A 22,078-nucleotide genomic window follows, 5' to 3' on the forward strand; every position below is an offset into this window, starting at 1 on the left:
CATTCAAACAGTTAGGTGGAATTTGACTTCTTCTCAAAGTACTATATGGTACATGCAAATAAGATGAAAAGTGTTCCTTATTTTTGTAGATATTGGTAAAATTTTAGTATAACACTGTGATGGTACTAATTGAAGGAGGTTGAATTAAGTTAGCTCAAAATTTGATATTTTAAGTTTTATTTTTGTGGAAGCTAAAAATGCAAGAGATTTTTTTTGTTTTGTCTCATGTATAGAAAAAAAAAACAGAGAAGGAAAGAAAAGAAAGGAGACCAACATGTATCCTGGTTCGAATTCTAAGTGTCATGAATCATACGTCCAGTCTCCACCATAATCATGGTGGAGTTTTCACTATAATCAACTTATTACAATCACCAATATTATTGAATTACAACCTAATTCAACTAGTATCTACTACTAAGCTTTTTTAACCAAAGCTCTGCTACCCAAAGTGTTGTTCCAACTTGGAAGGGGAATCTAAACAGATTCAAACTCACCAAGTGCTAACCCAATTTGACAAGGGAAACTAATCTTAGTTCAACAACTCAAATACACAAAAATTCAGTGGCTCTTTCTTGCTTCTTTGTTCTTTTCTCTCATGATTTTTTCACTCATATATTCAGCATTTTTCTCAATTCAAAAGATGACTCAAGATAGTCATAATAAAGAATCAGAAATGAAGCTTGAGTAGAAGAAAAAGAATTCAGCTCAATAGTTTAGATGATGCTCTTGAATGTGCTCTCTTTTTCTTGCCTTTAAATGTTGAAGTGAGGCTTCTTATATGTCTTCTGCTTGCTTTCCAATTTGCCTTTTCGGTTTTCTTGTCTCAGCTACCCGTTGGAGCTGTCAATGAAGGCATGCAGACCTTTTCCATACTGCTCCACCAACACGCCATGTTGAGGAACCATTCCACCACCTCTGTTGTCCTTGGACTTGCTTTCTTCCTTGGCATGCATTCCTTTTTTCTTTTACTCCATTACCCCTGCTGTCCGAGGAGCTATAACACTACTTCTGCTCTTCTTGCAAGTTTGTGTTTTTCTCTCCCATAATCAGAATTGTGCTTTACTGATCCAGCTGTCCTTGTTTTTGTCTTGGTGTTACAGCTATCCCAAATTGTTGACAGATGTCCTTCCTTTTCTTTATGTTCCAACCACTTGTATTTGGTGCTCTCTCCCTTGGCTCATTTGGTTGCTCATTCAAATAAAGAGGGTTGATGCACTATGGACTTAAGTGTTAGAGCTTTAGCATATTAAGCTTCTGAAGGAAAGCTAACTTGGGCTGAAGCAATCATACAAGTGGGCCTGCAACACTTAGCACACACATTAAACACATTTAGGCTTTAACCCAAGAAATGTTTGTCATCATTTGTAAAATCCAAAATCAGCCTTAGCTCAACAATCTCTCTCTTGATGACAAACATGATAAAAGAGGGTAATTTAGAATTAATTTAAGTAAGTTGAGAGCACTTCCCTTTGATGACATTTGGAATGTGTGGTGATCCCCCTTAATGTTAGCATTTCTCCCCTTTAATCATGGCTTTCCTCCTCAGATGGATGAAACTAAAAAACACAACCAAGAACATTTTTCAAGCAATATATCACAATACCAATAACACCCAGTACAGAGTAGTTTTCATAACAATAACACCAAACAGAGCAATTAAAGTAAAAGTTTAAGCATCATTGTTCATGTCCTAAGCCAATGCTAACATGTTAACTTTTCTTTTCTTTTCTCTCCCTTTTGTCATTAAGATGGGAAAAGACTCTGCAAAAATTGTTAGTGGCTATTCAAAAAAGTCATTAAGTAGTAAAGTAGTTAGGTGTTACAGTCATCCAAAAGAAGAAAAAGTTCAAGTAAAATAGTCCAATTCACAGAAGAGATGAAATATTCTAGGCATCAGAGTTAAAATCATCGGAGACTTCATCATCATCATCCTCATTGTCTGTGGTTGTAAGGCCAGCCTCGATGTCCTCCACAAAATCCCTCAGAATCCTAATCATTCCTTTGGTTTTCTTGAGTGCATTCTCTTACATAACTTCATTCCTCTTGCGCTTGGCTCCATAAGTGATTAGGAGGTCGGTGAGATTAACGAACTCTTGAAGCACATTTTTCATTATACCTATCAAAACTCTGATTTTGGAGGAATTGGATGTGGGAATCAGTGGATCTTCATCATGAGATGGAGCTTCTGTGCCTTCATCAGTGTTGCAGCGCCTAGGTGTTGTTCTCTTTACTGCACCACCCCTTTGATGTATGAGTTACAGTCTCTAGAAATCTCAACTCCAAAATTAATATTATAATATTAAAAATTTTTTGTGAGTAGCATTGTATAAGGTAAAGCATTTTTAGTACTAACACAAATATGTATGTGTCTCACTAACAAGTAAGTAAAAGAAATTGGAATTTTAGAGAGAAGGGCTAACAGAACCAGTGTGTCACAAAAGAAGACTCGCTGAAAAGAGCCACTCTGAGGCAGGATTATATGATTCACAATCCTGTGCAACTGGGCACGGACTGGACCAAGAGACTGATGAGTAGGAGTGGTATCTTCTAGGAGAGGAATGTTGACGCACACAATACTTAGGGCTTCAAAATATGACACATTAAGAGTTTCATCCCACTTGCCAGAGGTGAACACATCAAGTCCCCTGTCCTGGTAATCTAGAGCTTTGCCTAAGTGGTATTTGCCGAGAATGATTGTGCGACCTTTGATAAAGGATGCAATCCTTCCTTCCTTATATGGCATGTTGCTATAGAACTGTTTTACTAGATCAGGATAGATTTTCTCACGGATGGATAGGATTGGAATCCATTCCTGACATGCAAACAAGGGTGTAAAGTTCAGACCTTTCCTGCGGAATTTGTCTAGATTTACAAGTTTGAAAGGGCAGAAAGTACGCTTGTAAATATCCTTGCAGAAAAATAGGTAGTTCATGAGGGAATTATATCGACGACGATCAAAGGACTCTTTAGAAAAATCATCATAGAAAGATTTGTAGGCAATAGGATTGGAAAGTTTTAGCTCAAAAACATAATGAAGTTGAAAGTCGATGACTGTACCGCGGGTATGACTAGATTAATGCCTAAGAAGATACAATAGCCTGAAATGGATCTCCTATCATCAACATCAGAGGCCCAATCAGCATCTGCAAAACCAAAGATTCGAAGATTAGTAGATGGATGAAAAAGAAGACCTTGCTCAGTTATACCAGCTAGATATCGAAGGATCATTTTTAGTGATTTCTAGTGGTTGAGCAAAGGTCTTTGCATAAATTGGCTTACCTTATTTACTGAGAATGCTATCTTAGGTCTAGTGAGAGTGTAGTATTGCAGATCCCCTACTATAGAATGATAATAAATAGGATCAAAATAATGTTCAGAATCATGTTTAGAAAGCTTTTCTGAAGTAATCATAAGTGTTGGGACTGACTTAGCATCAATCATGCCTGATTTGCGTAACACATCTTTTATATATTTAGTTTGAGATAAATGATATGCACCAGATTTTAGTTTAGTGGCCTCAATTCCTAAAAAATAATTGAAAATGCCAAGAGATTTCAAAGCAAACATGCCATGTAATTTCTGCATCAATGCAATGATTTCATTTTGATTATTACTAGTCACCAGTATATCATTAACATAAACTAAAATAAAAATCATAGAAAAAAAAAGTTCTTTTAATAAATAAAGAAGGGTCTGACCTTATTATAGTGAAGCCAAACTTGCCTAAAGCTGCAGATAATGTAATGTACCAAGTACGAGGTGCTTGTTTTTAATCCATATATAGCTTTATAAAATTTGCAAACAGTGGAGAATTTTGGAGAAATTTTTTCTTTGATTAGATGATCTTCGAGACTGTTGGAACCAATAGTGTAAAGAGCAAGTTACTCCCATATTTTGAAGGAAGATTTATCAAGTTTATCAAGGATTGGTTGAGAAAGAAAATTTTTCGCATTGAATAAAGTGGTGAAAATTGAAACTATTTCTCCCATATATCTTAATGAGCTTTGATACTATGAGAAAAAGTAAAAAAGAAGATATGAAATTATGTTCCTAATTAATCATAAAACTATGTATATGTTTATATTGAATGAATGATCATTAAAAGTCCGCTTTTTAAAACAAGCTCAATCAGTATTTATACAAGAGGGAACACTATATTATTAGACTAGCTTATGTAAATGCATTCTATTTTGCTAACTTACTTGGCAGCCAAATTAAAATCTTGGTCAATCTTGATTATTGACTTGGTCTTTTCTCTATCAAACACTTAGTTATTGAATTTTATGAGTTTTTTTTTTTTTTTTGAGATATACAATATGCGGGAGTTTTTTTTTTTGAAAGTTTTAAAAAATACTATAAAATTAATAATTAAGTGTTAAATAAAAAAAATTTATATAAAAAATTAGTCCAAAAATGCAGTTAGTTTCGAATCAAAAGGGGAAAAATAAATAAATAACATTAAAAATGCAGCTATAATATGGTCGATTTGGCAAGACATAAATATTGGTAATTTTCAATGAATTTTTGGATCTTCTGTGTCAATTGCTTACAAGACTCACAGGTGGATGTTTGATTTTAAATATACAACTCAGAATCGAGTATGTTGCGTCTAGGAATTAAAACTCCTTTCTTGGTCTCTGGCAGAACCTGGTGCTTGGAAGTTAAATTGTGATGGGAGCGTGAACTTGAGAGATGATTGTGCAGATTTTGCGTGAGTAATTCATAATAGCTCCAGTCAATGGGTAATGGGATGCTCAAAAAATTTCTTTGGATCTAGTATCATCAGGATGGAATTGTGGAGTATATGGAAAGAATTGGTTTGGACTTGGGAGGCAGGTCTTAAGCTTGTTGTCTGTGAGATAGATTGCACAGCAGCTTTTGAGCTGGTGAGTGATTGGCAAGTTCTGCTTTGGCATCTTGATAAAGAAGTGATACAACTGATCTTTGAATAATTGAAGTTGAGAAGGGATTGGGATGTTCGTTTTGAACTTATTCCAAAAAAAACTAATATCGTGGCAGATTGGTTGGTAAAGATGAAATGTGGAAGTAACGGTACTGATGAGGTTCACCTTTGATACCGTCAGAAGTAATTTGTCCTCTTTTACTGTTAGGAACCTTATTTCTTTTACTTCTTTCTTTTATTTTTCTTTTTTGCTCTTTTGTTCCGTCTTTTTTTCCTTTTCTTGGTTGCTCACCGAAAAAAAATAAATTTTTAGCTCATTGTCAAGATGTCAACCTTCACTGCCATTGCTCAAAGAAAAAATATTCCATAATTCTAATTCTAATAATAACTAAATCTACCACAAAAATATAGGTAAAGAAATTTTTTCTTTTTTCATGTAAGTATATATCTCACTCCAAAAGAATATTGAAGAGAAGATTGTTTTATGCAGAAAACAATCCCCTATATATATTATTGCTCTTTATAGCATATATATAAAAAAATTTCCTAAAGAATATTAATTGTAAATCGTGTGTGTCTCCATTTTCGTTTTATTAATCACCATTAAAAAATATATAAATATTTTAATGAAAGGAAGATTTCACAAATGACGATAAGTTGTAGCTAATAATGAAACAAAGAATGACACAATTATTTTTATTTATTCAAAATGAAAGGAATGTTTGCTTCAAACCCAGCTGTCTTATGGCAACCACATGTGCTCGATGAACCCTAGAGCAATTTCACCCTTTAGCTACCTTAGCTTCAACCATGCATATCTTTTTCTTAACGATCCATTTATAATAACGTCTCATTGTAAGTAGAGCCACTTATATTAGTTATATATCTAATTTTCAAATTTTATTAACATTTTTTAGTTTAGCGGCTAAATTATTCATCAATTATTAGTTTATTGCAGCTTCTAACATCTGTAATAATGCTTGCTAGCGGGTATGACCGTATGACTATGAGAAGAGATTCAAATATTCAATAACATTTTTATCTTTGTCCATTCGTAAAACTTTTATTTTTGAAAGTAATTTTTTTTAAAATTATAGTATATATATTTGATAAATTAAATTATAAATAATTTTTAATAAATACAAATAATAATAATTTTGTTTGATGAAATAAAATTTAAAATTAAAAAATATTATAATAAAAATAAATATAAAAAATTTTAAATTATTAATATATAAAATTATATGAAGTATTTTAATTTTAATAAGTACAGTCTAATATCAAAAAGTATTTTTTTAGATATTTTTAAACATTTGTAACTTTTTAAAAGTTAATTATCATCAACACAAACAAATGGTCTTGTTGGTTTTTTTTTTTAATTTAAAAAATTCATATTTATCATTTTACACAAATATCAAATTATTTACCTCTATAAATAGTATTTCTCAATTTCGTAGCCAATACGATTTTGTTGGCTTTGTTGCAAAAATAGCTAATAATGTAATTCAGCTAGTACTATCAACGAAATTAAAAACGAAAAAATAAAACAGCTACTTACTCTATATAGTTTTTACTATTTTCAACGTCTTACTGACATAATTTTAAAATATAAATATTAATAAAAACATATTTTTATTTAAATTAAAATAAAATATCAAAATAAATATAAATAAAAATAAAAATAAAAATTTTATATTTTAATTAAAATTTCATAAAATTTATATTTTTACATATTTATGAATTTAAAATAAAATAATTAAACTAATAAATTATAACCCAAATGACATAATTTTTTCATACTCGCCTAAGAGGTTAAGGGTTCGAATTTTCTATCTTTAGTTAAAAAATAAAGATAAAATAAAACGATTAATTTTTTTAAAAATTCATTAAAATATTTTTTAGCTCATTAACATCAAATAAAGAATTACTACTAAAATTTTTAATATTAAAAAAATTAATATAAAATATAATTTTGCATTATAGTATAAAAATTTAAATTTGAATTTTTCAAAATTAAAAATAAAGATAATGCGAGATAATCTTTTAATTTAAGAGTAAAGTGATAATTTATCCTCGAAGAAAAAAAATCAATTAGGTCCTCTAAGATAGCAAACAATAGATATGTATGTCTTTCTGTGATCTGTCAATAAATAATGCGAAACGAAATTGAATTGTCCATGTATTTCGTTATTTACCGTGGTGCATATTTCGTTACTATCATGTGAGCAGAAAAATGATATAATTTTGGACAGTAAAGCATTTATTATCTTTTGAGTTTTTATATATCATTTATCAATTACTCTCTAATTATCACAAATCCTGTTAAAATAAGTAAAATTTTGCTCCAAAAATTGTTATATCTATATGACTATGTTTCATAGATAGACATGTCATAGTAATTGATAGTATATATAAGTATCACCGTTAGATTTTAGTTGATAAATTGATAGAAGAAGATCATGCGTCTATCGTTTACTATCCTGAAAGACCAAATTAATACTTTTTTTTAATTGACTAATTTACCCAAAATCAAAATCTTTAAAAACCTAATTATTATCTTACTCTTAATTTAATTTGCCATATTATTTTTTCTATTAGCCAACTAAATATTTTTTTGTCAACAAAATTTCTCGAGTATCGTTTAAGTTGTCCACTGATAAAAAATTTCATTGTTGCTCTATAAACATTGTTGTACTTATAAAAGGGATAAGAATTTCAGCAACCCAAGCCAATGCAGTGCAGAGATAAACTGATATATTCAATTACATTAAGATTGAAGATGATCAAAGGTATTATTGTTAACACGAAAATAAAATTTAGTCATTTTTTAAAATATTACATAAATCAACCTCTTTAAATAATTTCATTCCAAACTGTCATTTTTAATAATTAATTCTCTATAATAGCCTTCTAGAGTAATTTTCCAAAATAAATTAGATTTACAGAGAGAATAAAGCAAAGAAAAAAGAGAAGAGAAAAATGAAATAAAAAAACAATTAGAGACCACCATCTAATCAAAACAAAGAACCAATAAACCCACCGAGTTTCCATTCTCATCAAATGATTAGATTATAAATAATATAAAATGTTCTTTTACGCATACAAATTTCATAACTTGCGCAGATTGTTAGTACTATATATAATTATATACATGGTTCTAGACTTGTAGCTATTGCTAGACGCTTTAAACCCAAAATACCAAAATTAATTAATTATAGCAATATCAATCAGCTACCTTTATTTAGTGCGAAAATTCTTATTGCAACCAAATATAATTGGGGGTGAAGGAATACGTATCATGTAACATCTTATCTTATACACAAAAGAATGTGTATATATATTAATAGCAAATGCGACGCAATGGACAGTGCTCAATGCAAAATTCGTTCCTGAAAGCTAAAGCTTTTCAATTTTTTTATGGCACTTTACAATTAAGAGAACTTTTAATTGGTAACCCCGTATCTTATATCTTATCTTATATTTTGTTCTATATACATTAAACTAAAGTACCATGTTTTGACTGGTCATCCATATTTCGACCACAAAATACTATAAAGGAGTAAATTATTAAATTAGTTTATAAAATATTATTTATTTTTTAAATTAGTTATTAAAATATTATTTTTAATTAAATTTGTCTATTAAAAATTTTAAGTTAGTCATTTTAATTATTTCATAATTTACGTTATTAACGGCGTTAAAATTTGTTGATGTATGTGATAATACGTTAAGTGACACCATAAAAAATCATAAGTTTATAAAATTAAATTAAATAAATTTTAAATTAAAAATTTTCAATCTCTCAAATTTTTTTCTCAATTAGATTTTGACTTGATCTAATTTTATAAATTTATTATGTTAATAGTTAATTAAAACTTTATGTGTGTATTATAGTATTACTTAATATGTCCCATTAATAAATTTTAACACTGTCAATAAAAAATTAATAAAAAACAAACACAATTAATTAAAAATTTTAAAAAATAAATTTAATTAAAAAAAATTTTAAAAACTAATTTAAAAAATAAATTCTCTTTTAAAAACGAATTTAATCATTTATTCTACTATAAAGCTAGCACTGCACAGTGCATAACATATATGATATATCACATGAAATGTTATCATGCATTATAATCTTTTAATTATATTATTAGATGTATATTAAAATTAATTATTAAATTAATTATTAATATAAAATATATATTAAAAATAAATTAAATAATACAAATATTTATATACAAATATATAATAATTCATTAAGTAGTTAATTGTGGATATACATAATATAAAATTATATTATAGTTATTAAAATTGCTACTACTACACTAAAATCCAGATGTCAACATGAAATACACAATATTACGTGTTCAAACACACATTTCTCTTGCTTAATTTTAAATTTAACTCAAATGTTAGGTTATTGAAATTTTTCTTTCTATATTTTGAATCGATATTAACTAATTAACTCTTACCTTTTAAAAAAATATCATTCATCTAACATTTTTCCAATTTATTAATCCAGGAAAGTCTTAATTAAAAAGTTAAACCTTAATTTATGAAGATAAATTTTGAGCGTCATAATATATATAAAAGACTAAAAGTTATGTTTGTTAGTGTTAGTTAAGTGAACCTTTCTAAATTAGCAAGCAGTTATTTTGTTATAACAGCTTAGTAAGTTAGTTACTTTTTTTTTTAACTAACTACAGCCACACCTCTCACACCTCACTTGCCACTATAAATTGTAATTAAAAAATTTATTGTATAATTAATTTTTATTTTTTACAATCAACAATAATATATTCACTCTCAGTTTCTCTCTTAATTCTACTCTTTATTTTTTTTCTTTTATCTCTAGTACTTTATATGATATCAGAGCTTTACGATTCTGATTTAAGGAGGATTTCACACCTTCTACAAATCAACACTCAATTGTTTAAGCTTCACAGCTTCCGTCAACAATAACAACAACAACAATGGCTTCGATTGCCAACTTTCTAACAATAATAAAATTAGATAAAGATAACTTTAAGGTATAAAAACGGCAAGCACTAGCGTGCCTCAAGACAAATAGGTGGCAGAATCACATCGTAGCAATATCGTCTATTCCAAGAAAATTCAACACTAATCAAGATCAAGCAGAAAATAGAATCTCTCCAAAATTTGAAGAATGGAAACAACGAAATAAGTGCTTGGTGGCTAGATGCTCTCTTCCATGAACGAAATTTTTGTTAATAAAATTGTAGAATATGACTATGCGTATGAGACCTGGAATGCTCTAGAAGACTACTTCGCAGCAAGACTCAAATCAAGGATAAGGTCATAAAAGTGTAGCTGAAGACAATCAAGAGATATGGATCAACGGTTTTTAAATATATCAACAAGATAAACAAGGTAATCAACTCACTTTCAGCTCTTTGAGCTCCTCTCTCAAAAGAGGAACATTTTGAATGTACTTTAGGAGAATTGGAGGAAGAGTTTAGTGCTTTTATCACCATGGTTAATTGAAGAATGGATCACATGATTATTAGTAAGTTCAAGTTACAGTTTCTGGCACAAGAGAAAGTGAATGACAGATTTAGAAAAGTAGTTCTGACCATGGCTCATGTAAATTGAGTGCACAAAAAATCAGATGCAGGTAAAGAATTCAATGACTACACAATACCAGACTCATATGAGAACTACACAAGAGACTCATACAAAGGCCAAAACAGCAGAAGAAGTAAAGGAAGGAGCTTCAGAGGAGGTAAATTGTGGTGGCAAAGGAATAGACCTTAATGTCAGTTTTGTGAAAGAATTGGCCACACTGTCTGGCAATGTTACTATAAATTCAACTAGAATTACCCAAATCCACAACTTTAACATTTCAATCAGGCGCTTCCACCACCAAATGGTACTTTTCATCAACAGAACAACCAAACTCAGCCCTACTTCCAATACACTCAGCAACCAAGCAAGCCTAACCAAGCTCTTCAAGCATTGCTAATAGTTCCAGCAAGCAGCAGTGACACAGGATGGTGTCCTGACTCTGGAGCATCTCACCACATCATTTTTGACCAAATGAACATGATCAATAGTTCAGAATACGAGGAACCTGAGCAAGTGTTTGGAGGTAATGAAAAAGGTATGAGCATTATTAACATTGGAAGGTCTATCATGCATGCATCTATGTCAAATAAGTTTTTTAAACTCCAGAATTTGCTTCATGTCCCATCAATTTCAAAAAATTTAGTGAGTGTCTCCAAATTTGCACTTGATAATGGAATATTCTTTGAATTCTAGCCTTACTTGTGTGCTGTAAAATACCAAGAATCCAAGAAGATTCTGCTACAAGACAGACTTAGAAATGGATTATATTGGTTTCATTATATCCAGATACAAAGGCCAATCTGAAAAATTGATAAAGTTCAAGATTTTTTTGTTGAAAAGGAAAAGAAATTTTGTGCTAATGTTGCTGATAGTATGATCGTTGCTGATAGTTTGAAAAAAGAAAAAGAAAAAGAAAAGAAAAAGAATAGCAACAATTTAACAAAAGAAAAAGAAAAAGAAATTAGTAACTGTAATAGTAGTAGTCAAAATAATATAGTTTAGAACAAAACTGAAACTGAAATTGCTGCAACTTTGCACTGCAACTATAATTTTAGCTCAAATAATGAAAATTTTAGCTTAGATAGAAAAAATAAGTGTACTAGCACCAAGAGAAATGCAAACAACAATGTTCAAATTCATCATGTCATTTCCAGTATAAATAAAGCTGTCGCCAATATTGTTTCTTCTGTTCCTTCTATTACTATTAATACTGCTAGCACTAATGATATTATTATCACTAACACACTTGAAATCAGCTGCCTTACGCAATCAAGAGCCAAAATCCAACAACACCAGCACATTTGACCTCTGGCACCACATACTAGGCCACCCCTCACACAAAATTATCAAAATTGTTCTCATCAAGAACCAAATTTCTTTTTTGTCAAAGTCACAGTAGCTCCAACACACACTGTGAACCATGTCTCACCAACAAAATCCATCAACTCCCTTTCTCACAGTCAAAAAACAAATACAACACACCCTTAGAACTTGTGTATTCTAATCTCTGGGGACCTACACTAACCATTAGTAGGTTAGGCTTCAGGTATTAAGTTTGCTTCATTGATGCCTCAGCAAATACACATTCACCTACCTCCTCCAAACCAAATCACAAACCTTCGTAACTTTCTGTCAGTTCAAAACTATGATAGAGTCCAAAACAAACCACAAAATCAAAGCACTCCAAACAGATAACGGTGGAGAGTACCTGTCCAAAGTGTTCACTCAATATCTTAGAGAACAAAAAATCCAACATTGACTTACATGTCCCCAAATACACCAGCAAAATGGTTATATAGAAAGGAAATGCAGACACCTAACAGAGACCTTACTGACACTACTGTTCCAAGCAACCTTTCTTATCTCTTTCTGGAATGAAGCCATATTGACCTATACCTACCTCATTAATTGACTACCCACCTAAGTTCTTAATCTCAAGACACCACTAGAAACTCTCTTCCACACCTCACCTGATAACAGTTCGTTAAAGCTTTTTGGCTGCACCTGTTATCCGTGGCTAAGACCATACAATAAATATAAGTTTGATCACAAGTCCACCAAATGCATTTTTATTGGTTATAGCTCTGACCACAGAGGCTACAAGTGTTTGTATCTATCAAGCAGGGTGTATATCACCCGCCACGTGCTATTTTGTGAACATGAATTTCCTTTTCCATCCCTTTTCAGTGAATATCACACCACACCCAATCCTGAAAAACAAGAAACCACACCACCATCTACCTATACAATTCAACCAGAATGCATAGGCATTCATGATACTCCTTCCAATTTTACCAATTCCATATCTAATTCATTATCAACAACATCTGTTTATGTAACTAATACTGAGTCTGCTAATAATTCTGCTAATGTACTTGATGAAAATGCAGAGTTTTTCAAAATTGTACCTTTACAGGTTGTCATTGGACCAAACATTCAGCATGATCAACTCAATCGTGCCTCCCTTACTGCTCAAAACACTCCTACTATGCAAACTCAAAGCAAGAGTGAAATTTTTAAATTCAAAGTGTTCGCTGCCACTCTAGTCACTGAAGAACACACCAGCCATAGCCTTCCACACTCAATTACTCAGGTACTTGCAATTCCAAACTGGAGGGAGGCAATGAATAAAGAATACTTAGCCCTCATAAAGAACCAAACCTATAAGCTAGTTGATCCACCTGCTCATTCAGAGCCAATAGGCTATAGATGGATTTTTAGAGTAAAAAATAACTCTGATGGAACCATTCAAAAGTATAAAGCGAGGCTCATGGAAAAAGGTTTCCACCAGAGGCAAGGAGTTGATTACGATAAGATTTTCAGCCCTATAGTCAGACTTGCAACAAATCGAATCATGCTCAATGTGGCTCTTACAAGAGGATGGAAAATTCACCAATTCGATTTTAACAACGCATTTTTAAATGGGGATCTCTTTGAGAATGTCTACATGTAGTAGCTAGAGAGATTTGTGTCATCCAACCCTCAACAAGTGTGCAAGCTTCAAAAATCACTCTATGGACTCAAGCAAGCCCCTCGTGCTTGGTTCACAAAACTAAGCTCTTACCCTTCAACAATTTGATTTTTCTAGCACCAAATCCGATGTATCTCTCTTCACCAGGTTCACTCACGCCTCATCCATCTATATCCTAGACTCCTAGTGTATGTAGATGACATACTAGTCACTGGCAGTTCAGAAGCAGAAATTAAGAGTCTCATGGCCTAGCTAAATGACACCTTTTCATTAAAAGAACTTGGTGAAATGATGTTGAGTTAAGAAATTAACCAAATTAATTAGTGATGACAAACATTATTTTTGGGCAAAATAAATAATTAGTGTTGATTAATTATATTTACTTATTACTAATTGTTTATTATTGCAGGCCAAAATTCCATAGCCCAAATGGAATGAAAAGCAATCAGCAAGGATGGTGGGCTGAAAGCAAAATTAAGAGCCCAAGGAAAAGCAAAGAAAGAAGCCAAAGAAATAAAAAACGGGCCAAGCATATCACTACCCGATCCAAGCCCGAATTGAATTTCAATTCCCTCTCACTTGCTTTCACCAAATCAACGTTCCTTTCTTCTCTATCTCAGTCAAGTCAGAAACTCAGAAAAGTAAGAAAGAGAGAAAGAACTTCTTCCCTAAGCTAGTAACCAAAGAAGCAAGAGAGAGAAGTTTTAAGCTTGCAAGACAGAATGTCAAATCAACAAGTTCAAGCCAAATCAAGCTTAAGAAGAGATCAAAGGTAAACCATTTCCTCATACATGCAAATCAGTTTCTTCTCTTCTTCCCAACTCTCTGTTCTATCCGAAATGGGATACAAGGGAAAGAGGATTTCTATTCTTCTCTGCTGTGTATCCACGATCTTAAACATGACTTGGGGACCAAGTTGGTTTTCAAGGGCTCAGATCAAGTTGACCATTGGAAGATTTCTATGGTTGCTGTTTTATGGCTTTCGATCAAGGTGAGGAAGTCAGAAGAAGAGTTTCTACTCTGGGAAATAAGGTGAAAAAGTGAATCTGTGGGTTGGTGAAGCTCAAGGCTCAAGGTGTTGACCTTGGAAGAAGAACCCAGCAACATGCAAGGAGATAAAAGAGGTTTGTTGTTCATTCAGAAACCAAGGAGAGAAAATCAGTGAATAGAGGTTTTGTTCTGAGAGAGCTCTTTGAAGAAGTTCAACTAACTGGACAGTGTAACCTAATCAAAAGGTGCATTCCGCCAGTATGAAGAACTGAATTAGAGGCTTGCTAATCTGGTTTTTTGCATAGCACAGAGGCTGTTGATGAAATCAATCTCCTTCATGTTTTACTGATTGTAATGTACTTTTCTAAGTTTATCTTTCTGTAATTTCTTGTGAGAAAAGGTATTGTGAGAAAGCTTAAGAAAAAGCCATGAGTGGAAAAAGGCTGAGAGAAACACTTGAGAGAAAAGCCTAGAGTTATTTTCAGATTTCTTTAGGTTGGTTAAGTGTCTTGTATCTTGTACCTGTGAGGTATCCCTTTCTTAGTTGGGTTAGCACTAAGAGTGAATAGTTAGGTATTAGCACAGCCAATGTCAAATTAGGTTAGAACTTGAGTGTGAAAGGATTGGGTCAATCCTGTGAAATTGGTGTATGTAATACTGTTAACTATAGTGAAAATTCTTCCATTGTTGTGGAGGAGACCGAATGTAGGTTGCATAACACAAGGCAACCGAACCAGGATATATGCTGGTGTTAGCTTTTCTCTTCTCTGCACAGTTCTGTTTTCTGATATTCATGAGACAAAAATAAATTGTCTCATAAATTTCCGCTGCTGAGTTCAAACAGAATCAGAATTGAAAGTTTGTTTTAAAGGGTCATAACAGCAACTTAAAAGAAAGGCATAGATTCAACCCCCCTTCTCTAAGCCTACCAAAACCTTCAAATGAATTATTTTCTTGGCATTGAAGTAGCAAAGAGCTTGAATGACACAATAACTCTTAAACAAATAAAATACATCAAGGATTTGCTAAAGAAAGCTGAGATGAGCAACGCAAAGTCAGTCCCCACTCCCATACCTCCTCTCTCAAACTCTCTGCCTCAGGTGATGAAGCCTTCTCCAATCCTACACTGTACATATCTGTTGTTGGTGGATTGCAATATGCTACTATTACCCGACTAGAAATCTCTTTCTCAATCAACAAGGTAAAACCATTTCTTCACAATTCCCTCAATTCTCACTGAAAGCTATAAAATGGATCCTCTGGTATCTAGCAGGCACAACACATCATGGCTTAAGGTTCAGCAAATTCACAAACTTCAAAATTTATGACTTCTATGACTCATATTGGGTTAGTGACGTTGATGACAGAAAATCAACCAATGGATATGGGATCTATCTTGGCCCGAATCTGGTGTCTTGGGCAAGTCACAAATAGGCTACAGTATCCAAGAGCAGCACTAAAGAAGAGTTTTGAGGTATCTCTGATGCAATAACTGAAATTATTTGGCTTCAAAATCTACTGACAGAAATTAAAGTATTTTGTGCAACAAAACCAATTGTTTATTGTGGCAACCAAAGTGCAATTCTTTTCGCAGCTAATCTGATTTTATACAACAAAATCAAAATATTTCTCCCTTGATCAGCCATTTGTTAGAGATTATGTAACAAAAAAAAATTATGTTCAACACATCCCAACCTAGGACTGGCAGATACACTGACCAAACCTCTTTTTATCCTTCTTCAAGTTTAAAAATCTACTCAGAGTCTTCAAAACAAAACCTTAAATGACCGCTGGTTTGAGGGGACATGTAGGTTAGTATTAAACTATTAATTATGTGAACCTTCCTAAATTAGCAAGCAATTATATTATAACAGTTCAACAAGTTAGTTAACTAATTACTCTCTCTAACCAATTATAGTCACACTTCTCACACCTCACTTGCCACTATAAATTGTAATCCTGAAACACACTGTACAATTAATCTTCTTTTTTGCAATCAACAACAAAACATTCACTCTCAGTTTTTCTCTTAATTCTACTCTTTACCTTTCTTCTGTTTTACCTCTAGTACCTTACATGCTAATAATAATTGGGAAAAAAAATTTTCCCTTCATATATAGTATATATTTCTCTTCTGAATGTTTAGAACATTTTACTTATTAAATTGGAGGTATATAATACGAACTCAAGTAATTAATTAACCGACCTAAATATATTACCAAGTATTGAAAATTGTGCTGGATAATAAAAATGAAAATGTACGCAAGTCTAGGTGAATGCACCATGCTGAACAGCACGAAATATATGAGGACACTACATACCCAAGCTATAAACATGTACAATGATAGTCAAATGCTATATGTATGTTACTCTTTCCTTTTCTTTTATTTTTTTGTTGTCATTGTTATTTTTTAGTTATTCTTAATTAATTCATTTACTATTTAGATACAAAAATAACTAATATATCTAAATATAATTTATATATAATACATTAACAAAATACTAGAGAACCAACAGAATTTATAATTTTTATCTGTAATTAATTATTAATATTTAAAAATATATTATTGAATTATTAGATAAATACGGACCAAAAACAACAAGTTCTGTTAGTCTTTTAGTTTTTCTCGTATATTAATTCAATAATTAATATAACAAAAAATGATGAGAATATATATATATATATATATTATAACTGCTTTCTTATAGCAGTGTATAAATGTAGTGCCTATATATAAGAGTGTGATGTAACACAATATTTTCATAACTCAATACAATTCATTTTCAGTTTCTCTGCTCAAAGACTCACACATCAAGAATCATTTTCATCTTGTGTTCACTGATACCGTTCAGGATGGAAGAAACTAAGTAATTACCACAAACTAAAAGCAACAAAATTGCAAAAAGTAAACAATATTATTAAAGTAGTTGATGGGGGTTGTTATATATAGGAAAAGTATAGGAACCAATTCTAAATCAGCCAAAAATGGAACAACTTAATTAATTATAAATATAGTAATTAATTTTATTTATTTATAATTTAAAATATTGGTTATTAAATGTTTCACAACATTTAAATTAGGAGGAATGTATCATTACAACGTGAATTACGGAAACTGATTCAATTAGTTTCTGTCTCTTCACCCTCTTTATCTCTCTAAATGCCTAAAACATTATAAATAAAAAAATAAATTCAGAACCATTCAATTTACAAAGAAAAGAAACATCCTAATGTCTAGTATAAACACCATCCATGTAAAAATTTTAGATTCATCTAAAAATATTTGGCTGAACCATCTTGGTTCCTAGCATTATTGTTATATATATTATTCCTTTTGCATAACACACTAACTGAAAGAAGAATATAGACGAAAAACGTAACCTTAATTAATCGATCACACAAAAAGAGCTACCTAGATAGATAGCCAGGTCAAGTAACAAGAATTTTGAGAATAAGAATAAGAATGATTAGTTGATTTGATTTGATGACGAGGCAAAACGTGAGAGATAGATATGTATATATGCAACATTAGAGGGCATTATTCAGGGGAAGCTAATAAGTGTCACGTGAATTATGTATTAATTAACGAAAGATAGATTAATTAGACCTTTTAATAAGCAATAGACGACACCTTCCCTATGTTTAAGTAACGTAAAAAAAGCTCCAAATAAATATCTATGATTGAAATCGTGACTGTTGCTACTTGTGTCACGTTTTTCACTCTAGCCGCGTGTCTGGTTCCTTGTAACAAAAATCATCACACCAATTTGAGTGCTTTCTTGCCTTGTTATTAGCAAATTAATTAAATGCATTACGTATTGCTTAATATATACTATAAGGCGGCACACGTGGACATTTCCTAAGGTGGCAATATTATGCGAATTAAATGGTTCTCTTTTTCTGCGACGCCACCTACTAAAAGGATCATATCTATCAACCCCCTCATGAAACATGTATGACTTCTCATTACACATTATATGCAATCCTCATCTTACATCATTAATCATTAATAATATATATTTTAATAATAACAAACACTTTATCGCTCCTTCTTCTTTGTTAGTGTTATTATTATTATTCTCTCTATTTTCTTTGGGTATATATAGGGCATGGTTTGCTCAATAATTCTCACCAGCTTTAATTAGTAGTGGCTACATACATTAGTTGAGGGGTTGAGTAGTAGGAATTGAAGTTAGCTACTAAGTACTAACCAAACTACTCGTTCAAGTTTTCTTATTAGCAATTATTATTGTAGCAACCCCTCACCTTGTTTATAAAATTTTCTCAAAGAGAGAGATAAGAGCATGGCTTCTTCTGTGTCCACCCACGATAATTTGGCTCTTATTTTTGGCATACTAGGTAAATATATTTACCCCCTTTTTATTGGCTATAATAAAGCTAATTAAGCAAATTAAAGGAATTAACATTTCCTCCTTTGTTATTTTGATGATGCTAGGTAACGTAATTTCCTTCATGGTGTTTTTGGCACCCCTGTAAGTATATACCTATCTATTATCTTCTTCTACATATCAATAAATTCGACATCTCTTTTAAACATATATACAAACGATAATGATTTTGCCTCTCATAATTAATGACACTTATTTTTTTTTTTGTGTGATTTTTAAATTATTTTTTATTTTTGTTATTTTACTTTTCATTAAATTATCTTTATTAAAAGTATTTTGAGACCATCAAATCTTGCGGCCATCAACTTTTAAGAATTTTGGTTAGAATTGAGCGAACACAAATACTAAATTATTTTTAATAAATAAATTTTATTAATTTATATGTATAAATTTTAATAAATATGTGTAAATCTTTATTAATATAGTCACCAAAAAAATTATATCACCGAAAAAAACCCTTATTAATATAATGTAAGTGTAAACTATAAATTATTACTAATCAAATACTGATCCAAAATATATGTATGTAAATTATTGTTAACTAAACGTTAAACGTTGGTCGAAAATATAATATTTATTAATAATATAACATTATTAATTTGAAAATAATATATAATAAATTAGTAATGTTAATAATTAGAAAGTGGCAAAATCATATAGGACTTTGTTAGGTAGACAATAATTTTTGTGAACAATATGAATAATAAATTCTAAATCTTAATATTAGAATAACCATCTGCACACCTAATGAATTGAATATTCAATATATCTATTATTCACATTATTTAGTATTTTCATGATCTACCTATATTTTTTCAATCGTATATACACATACATTGTTATTATTAACGAAAATTAAGTTTTTTTTTTTCTCGGGAAAATTTCAGGCCAACATTTTACAGAATATTCAAAAAGAAATCCACGGAAGAGTTCCAATCACTGCCTTACCTTGTGGCATTATTCAGCTGTGTTTTATGGCTATACTATGCCTCACTTAAAAAGGATGTTATTCTTCTCATCACCATTAACTCATTTGGATGTGGCATAGAGATTATTTACATTTTAATGTACATAATCTATGCAAACAAGGATGCTAGGGTAATATATATTCATATATATATATATATATATATATATATATAGTTTCTAATAATTATTGATCAATTATGAAAAGAGCACCAATTAATTAAGTTGATTACTGATTGCAGTGGTTGACCATAAAACTATTTATGGCAATGAATGTGGGCTTGTTTGCATTGATATTTTGTGTTACCAACTTTGCACTACACGGTTCCCTTCGTGTCAAAGTGCTTGGATGGATATGTGTATCTATTTCAGTGTCTGTATTTGCAGCACCCCTAAGCATTATGGTGAGTCCAAATTACAATATATAATCATTCCTTTGTTTAATTAACTAATTACTTCGTTTTCTATATATATTAATATATATAATTAAATTCCTTGCTATATATATATATGCAGGCACAAGTTATTCGTACAAAGAGTGTGGAGTTTATGCCCTTCAATCTCTCATTGTTCCTAACACTTAGTGCTATTATGTGGTTTGGTTATGGCGCATTTATTAAGGACATATGCATTGCTGTAAGTATCTATTAACATCCTCTTGTTCAATAAAACTATTTTTTTTTTTTTTACCAAAGATAGGAGACTCGAACCCGCAACCTTTTAATTGAGTATGGGAAGACTATGCCATTTGAGCTATAACTCATTGGCAAAATTTTTGTTTTAAATTATTTTTTAATTATGATTATAATGATTATATAAAATTATACAATTTTAACAATATTTAAAATTAAGATCATATTCTTTTTTATGTTTTAGTAGTATTTTTATTTTTATTTTTTAAATTAAATAACACTGTTAATAATAAAAAAATATTATTTTAATTTTAACAATAATTTTTAAATATTATTAAAATTATATCTCAAATGATATAATTTTTCTATACTCATTAAGAGGTCACGGAGTCTTTCTATCTTTTAAAAAAAATATTATTAAAATTATATAATCATTATAATCTTCATAATAACAAGTATCGTAGCGTGTATTATATATATAAAAATTCCTAGATTTATATATATAGGTTTGATTTATTATTATGAACCCGCCAACTTATACACATATATTAACATAATATATTAATTAAAGTCTTTTTGACCAAAAAATGACAACATAATGTGTACGTAGTGTGTGGATTAATTATATATTCTTACAATAAGAATTTAAGATTTTTTTTTTTTTCATATAATGATGATTTGAGTGCGTGTATTAGATAAATAAATATATGTTTCAATAATGAATAATGCTAGCTTTATTATTATTATTATTATTATTATTATTATTATTATTATTATTATTGGTTAATTAATGTATGTAATTTGTGCAGATACCAAATGTGGTGGGTTTTGCGCTGGGAGTAGTACAGATGGTGTTATATGGAATTTACAGGAATAATAATAATGGTGGTAACAATAAGGGATATACTAAGAAGGAGCATAAAGCATTAGATTTGGTCACAAACGTTGTTATAGAATTGAGCCCAAAGGGGACTAATGAGATTATAGTTCCAATTCCATCACCAATTACAAAGGATCATAGAGTCATGAAAAAGAATAACAATAATAATAATAATCATGAAGATGATGATGAGAAAAATGTGCGTGACATCGAAACCATAGTGTGATGATGGATGAAAGTATGTGGTGAGTGATTATTGTTTTCATGGAGCAAGTGTCCAAGGCCATGGGTTTATTTACATACTAATTCTCCTAAGGCCAGTGATGATTTCTTGGTGTTTATCATCCTTGCTTGTAGTATGCGACTTTCTTGCTATAATTTAATAATAATTAGATTTTCAATTTCTCTCCTCTTATCTATCTTGTTATAGTTTTAGGCTTTTTAACCTAAATCAAATACATAAAATCATAAATAAATTAGGTTGATCTAGTGGTTATTTCACTAATTCGCTTAAATAAGTGTCGAGAGTTATAATACCCTTATCATGATTTACTCAAAATTTAATATTGTTCATTAACATATAATCCTAACCCTCGTAGTGATGAGCTTTTAAAATTGTACATATATAAAATACACTACTAATCTTCCATGATTTATGTACAGAAAAGTAAACACTTAACACCCTACCACATAATTTATATACAAATAATTAGGAACCTTACGCATCAAATTTTATCAAG

At 30.7% G+C, this 22,078-nt stretch overlaps 1 protein-coding gene across 1 annotated transcript; it reads left to right on the forward strand.

Annotated features, from left to right (window-relative positions):
* The first annotated feature begins 18,596 nt into the window (after positions 1–18,596).
* On the forward strand, positions 18,597–21,739 carry LOC107634730 (bidirectional sugar transporter N3-like). The gene is made up of 6 exons (XM_016338152.3): positions 18,597–18,810; positions 18,908–18,944; positions 19,748–19,958; positions 20,069–20,230; positions 20,343–20,462; positions 21,268–21,739. Exons 1-6 carry the CDS (start codon positions 18,756–18,758, stop codon positions 21,562–21,564), a joined length of 882 nt encoding a protein of 293 aa, XP_016193638.1. The 5' UTR covers positions 18,597–18,755; the 3' UTR covers positions 21,565–21,739.
* The last annotated feature ends 339 nt before the right edge of the window (positions 21,740–22,078 follow it).

Source organism: Arachis ipaensis, chromosome B3, assembly GCF_059453495.1.
Source record: "Arachis ipaensis isolate K30076 ecotype BB chromosome B3, ASM5945349v1, whole genome shotgun sequence".
NCBI classification, from domain to species: domain Eukaryota; kingdom Viridiplantae; phylum Streptophyta; class Magnoliopsida; order Fabales; family Fabaceae; genus Arachis; species Arachis ipaensis.

Excerpts from the sequence above, each read along its gene's own strand:
- LOC107634730 (XM_016338152.3), top strand. The coding sequence starts at position 18,756 with ATGGCTTCTTCTGTGTCCACCCACGATAATTTGGCTCTTATTTTTGGC. Across the intron at positions 18,945-19,747 it reads ATGGTGTTTTTGGCACCCCT|GCCAACATTTTACAGAATAT; the intron begins GTAAGTATATAC and ends GGAAAATTTCAG. Across the intron at positions 19,959-20,068 it reads ATGCAAACAAGGATGCTAGG|TGGTTGACCATAAAACTATT; the intron begins GTAATATATATT and ends TACTGATTGCAG.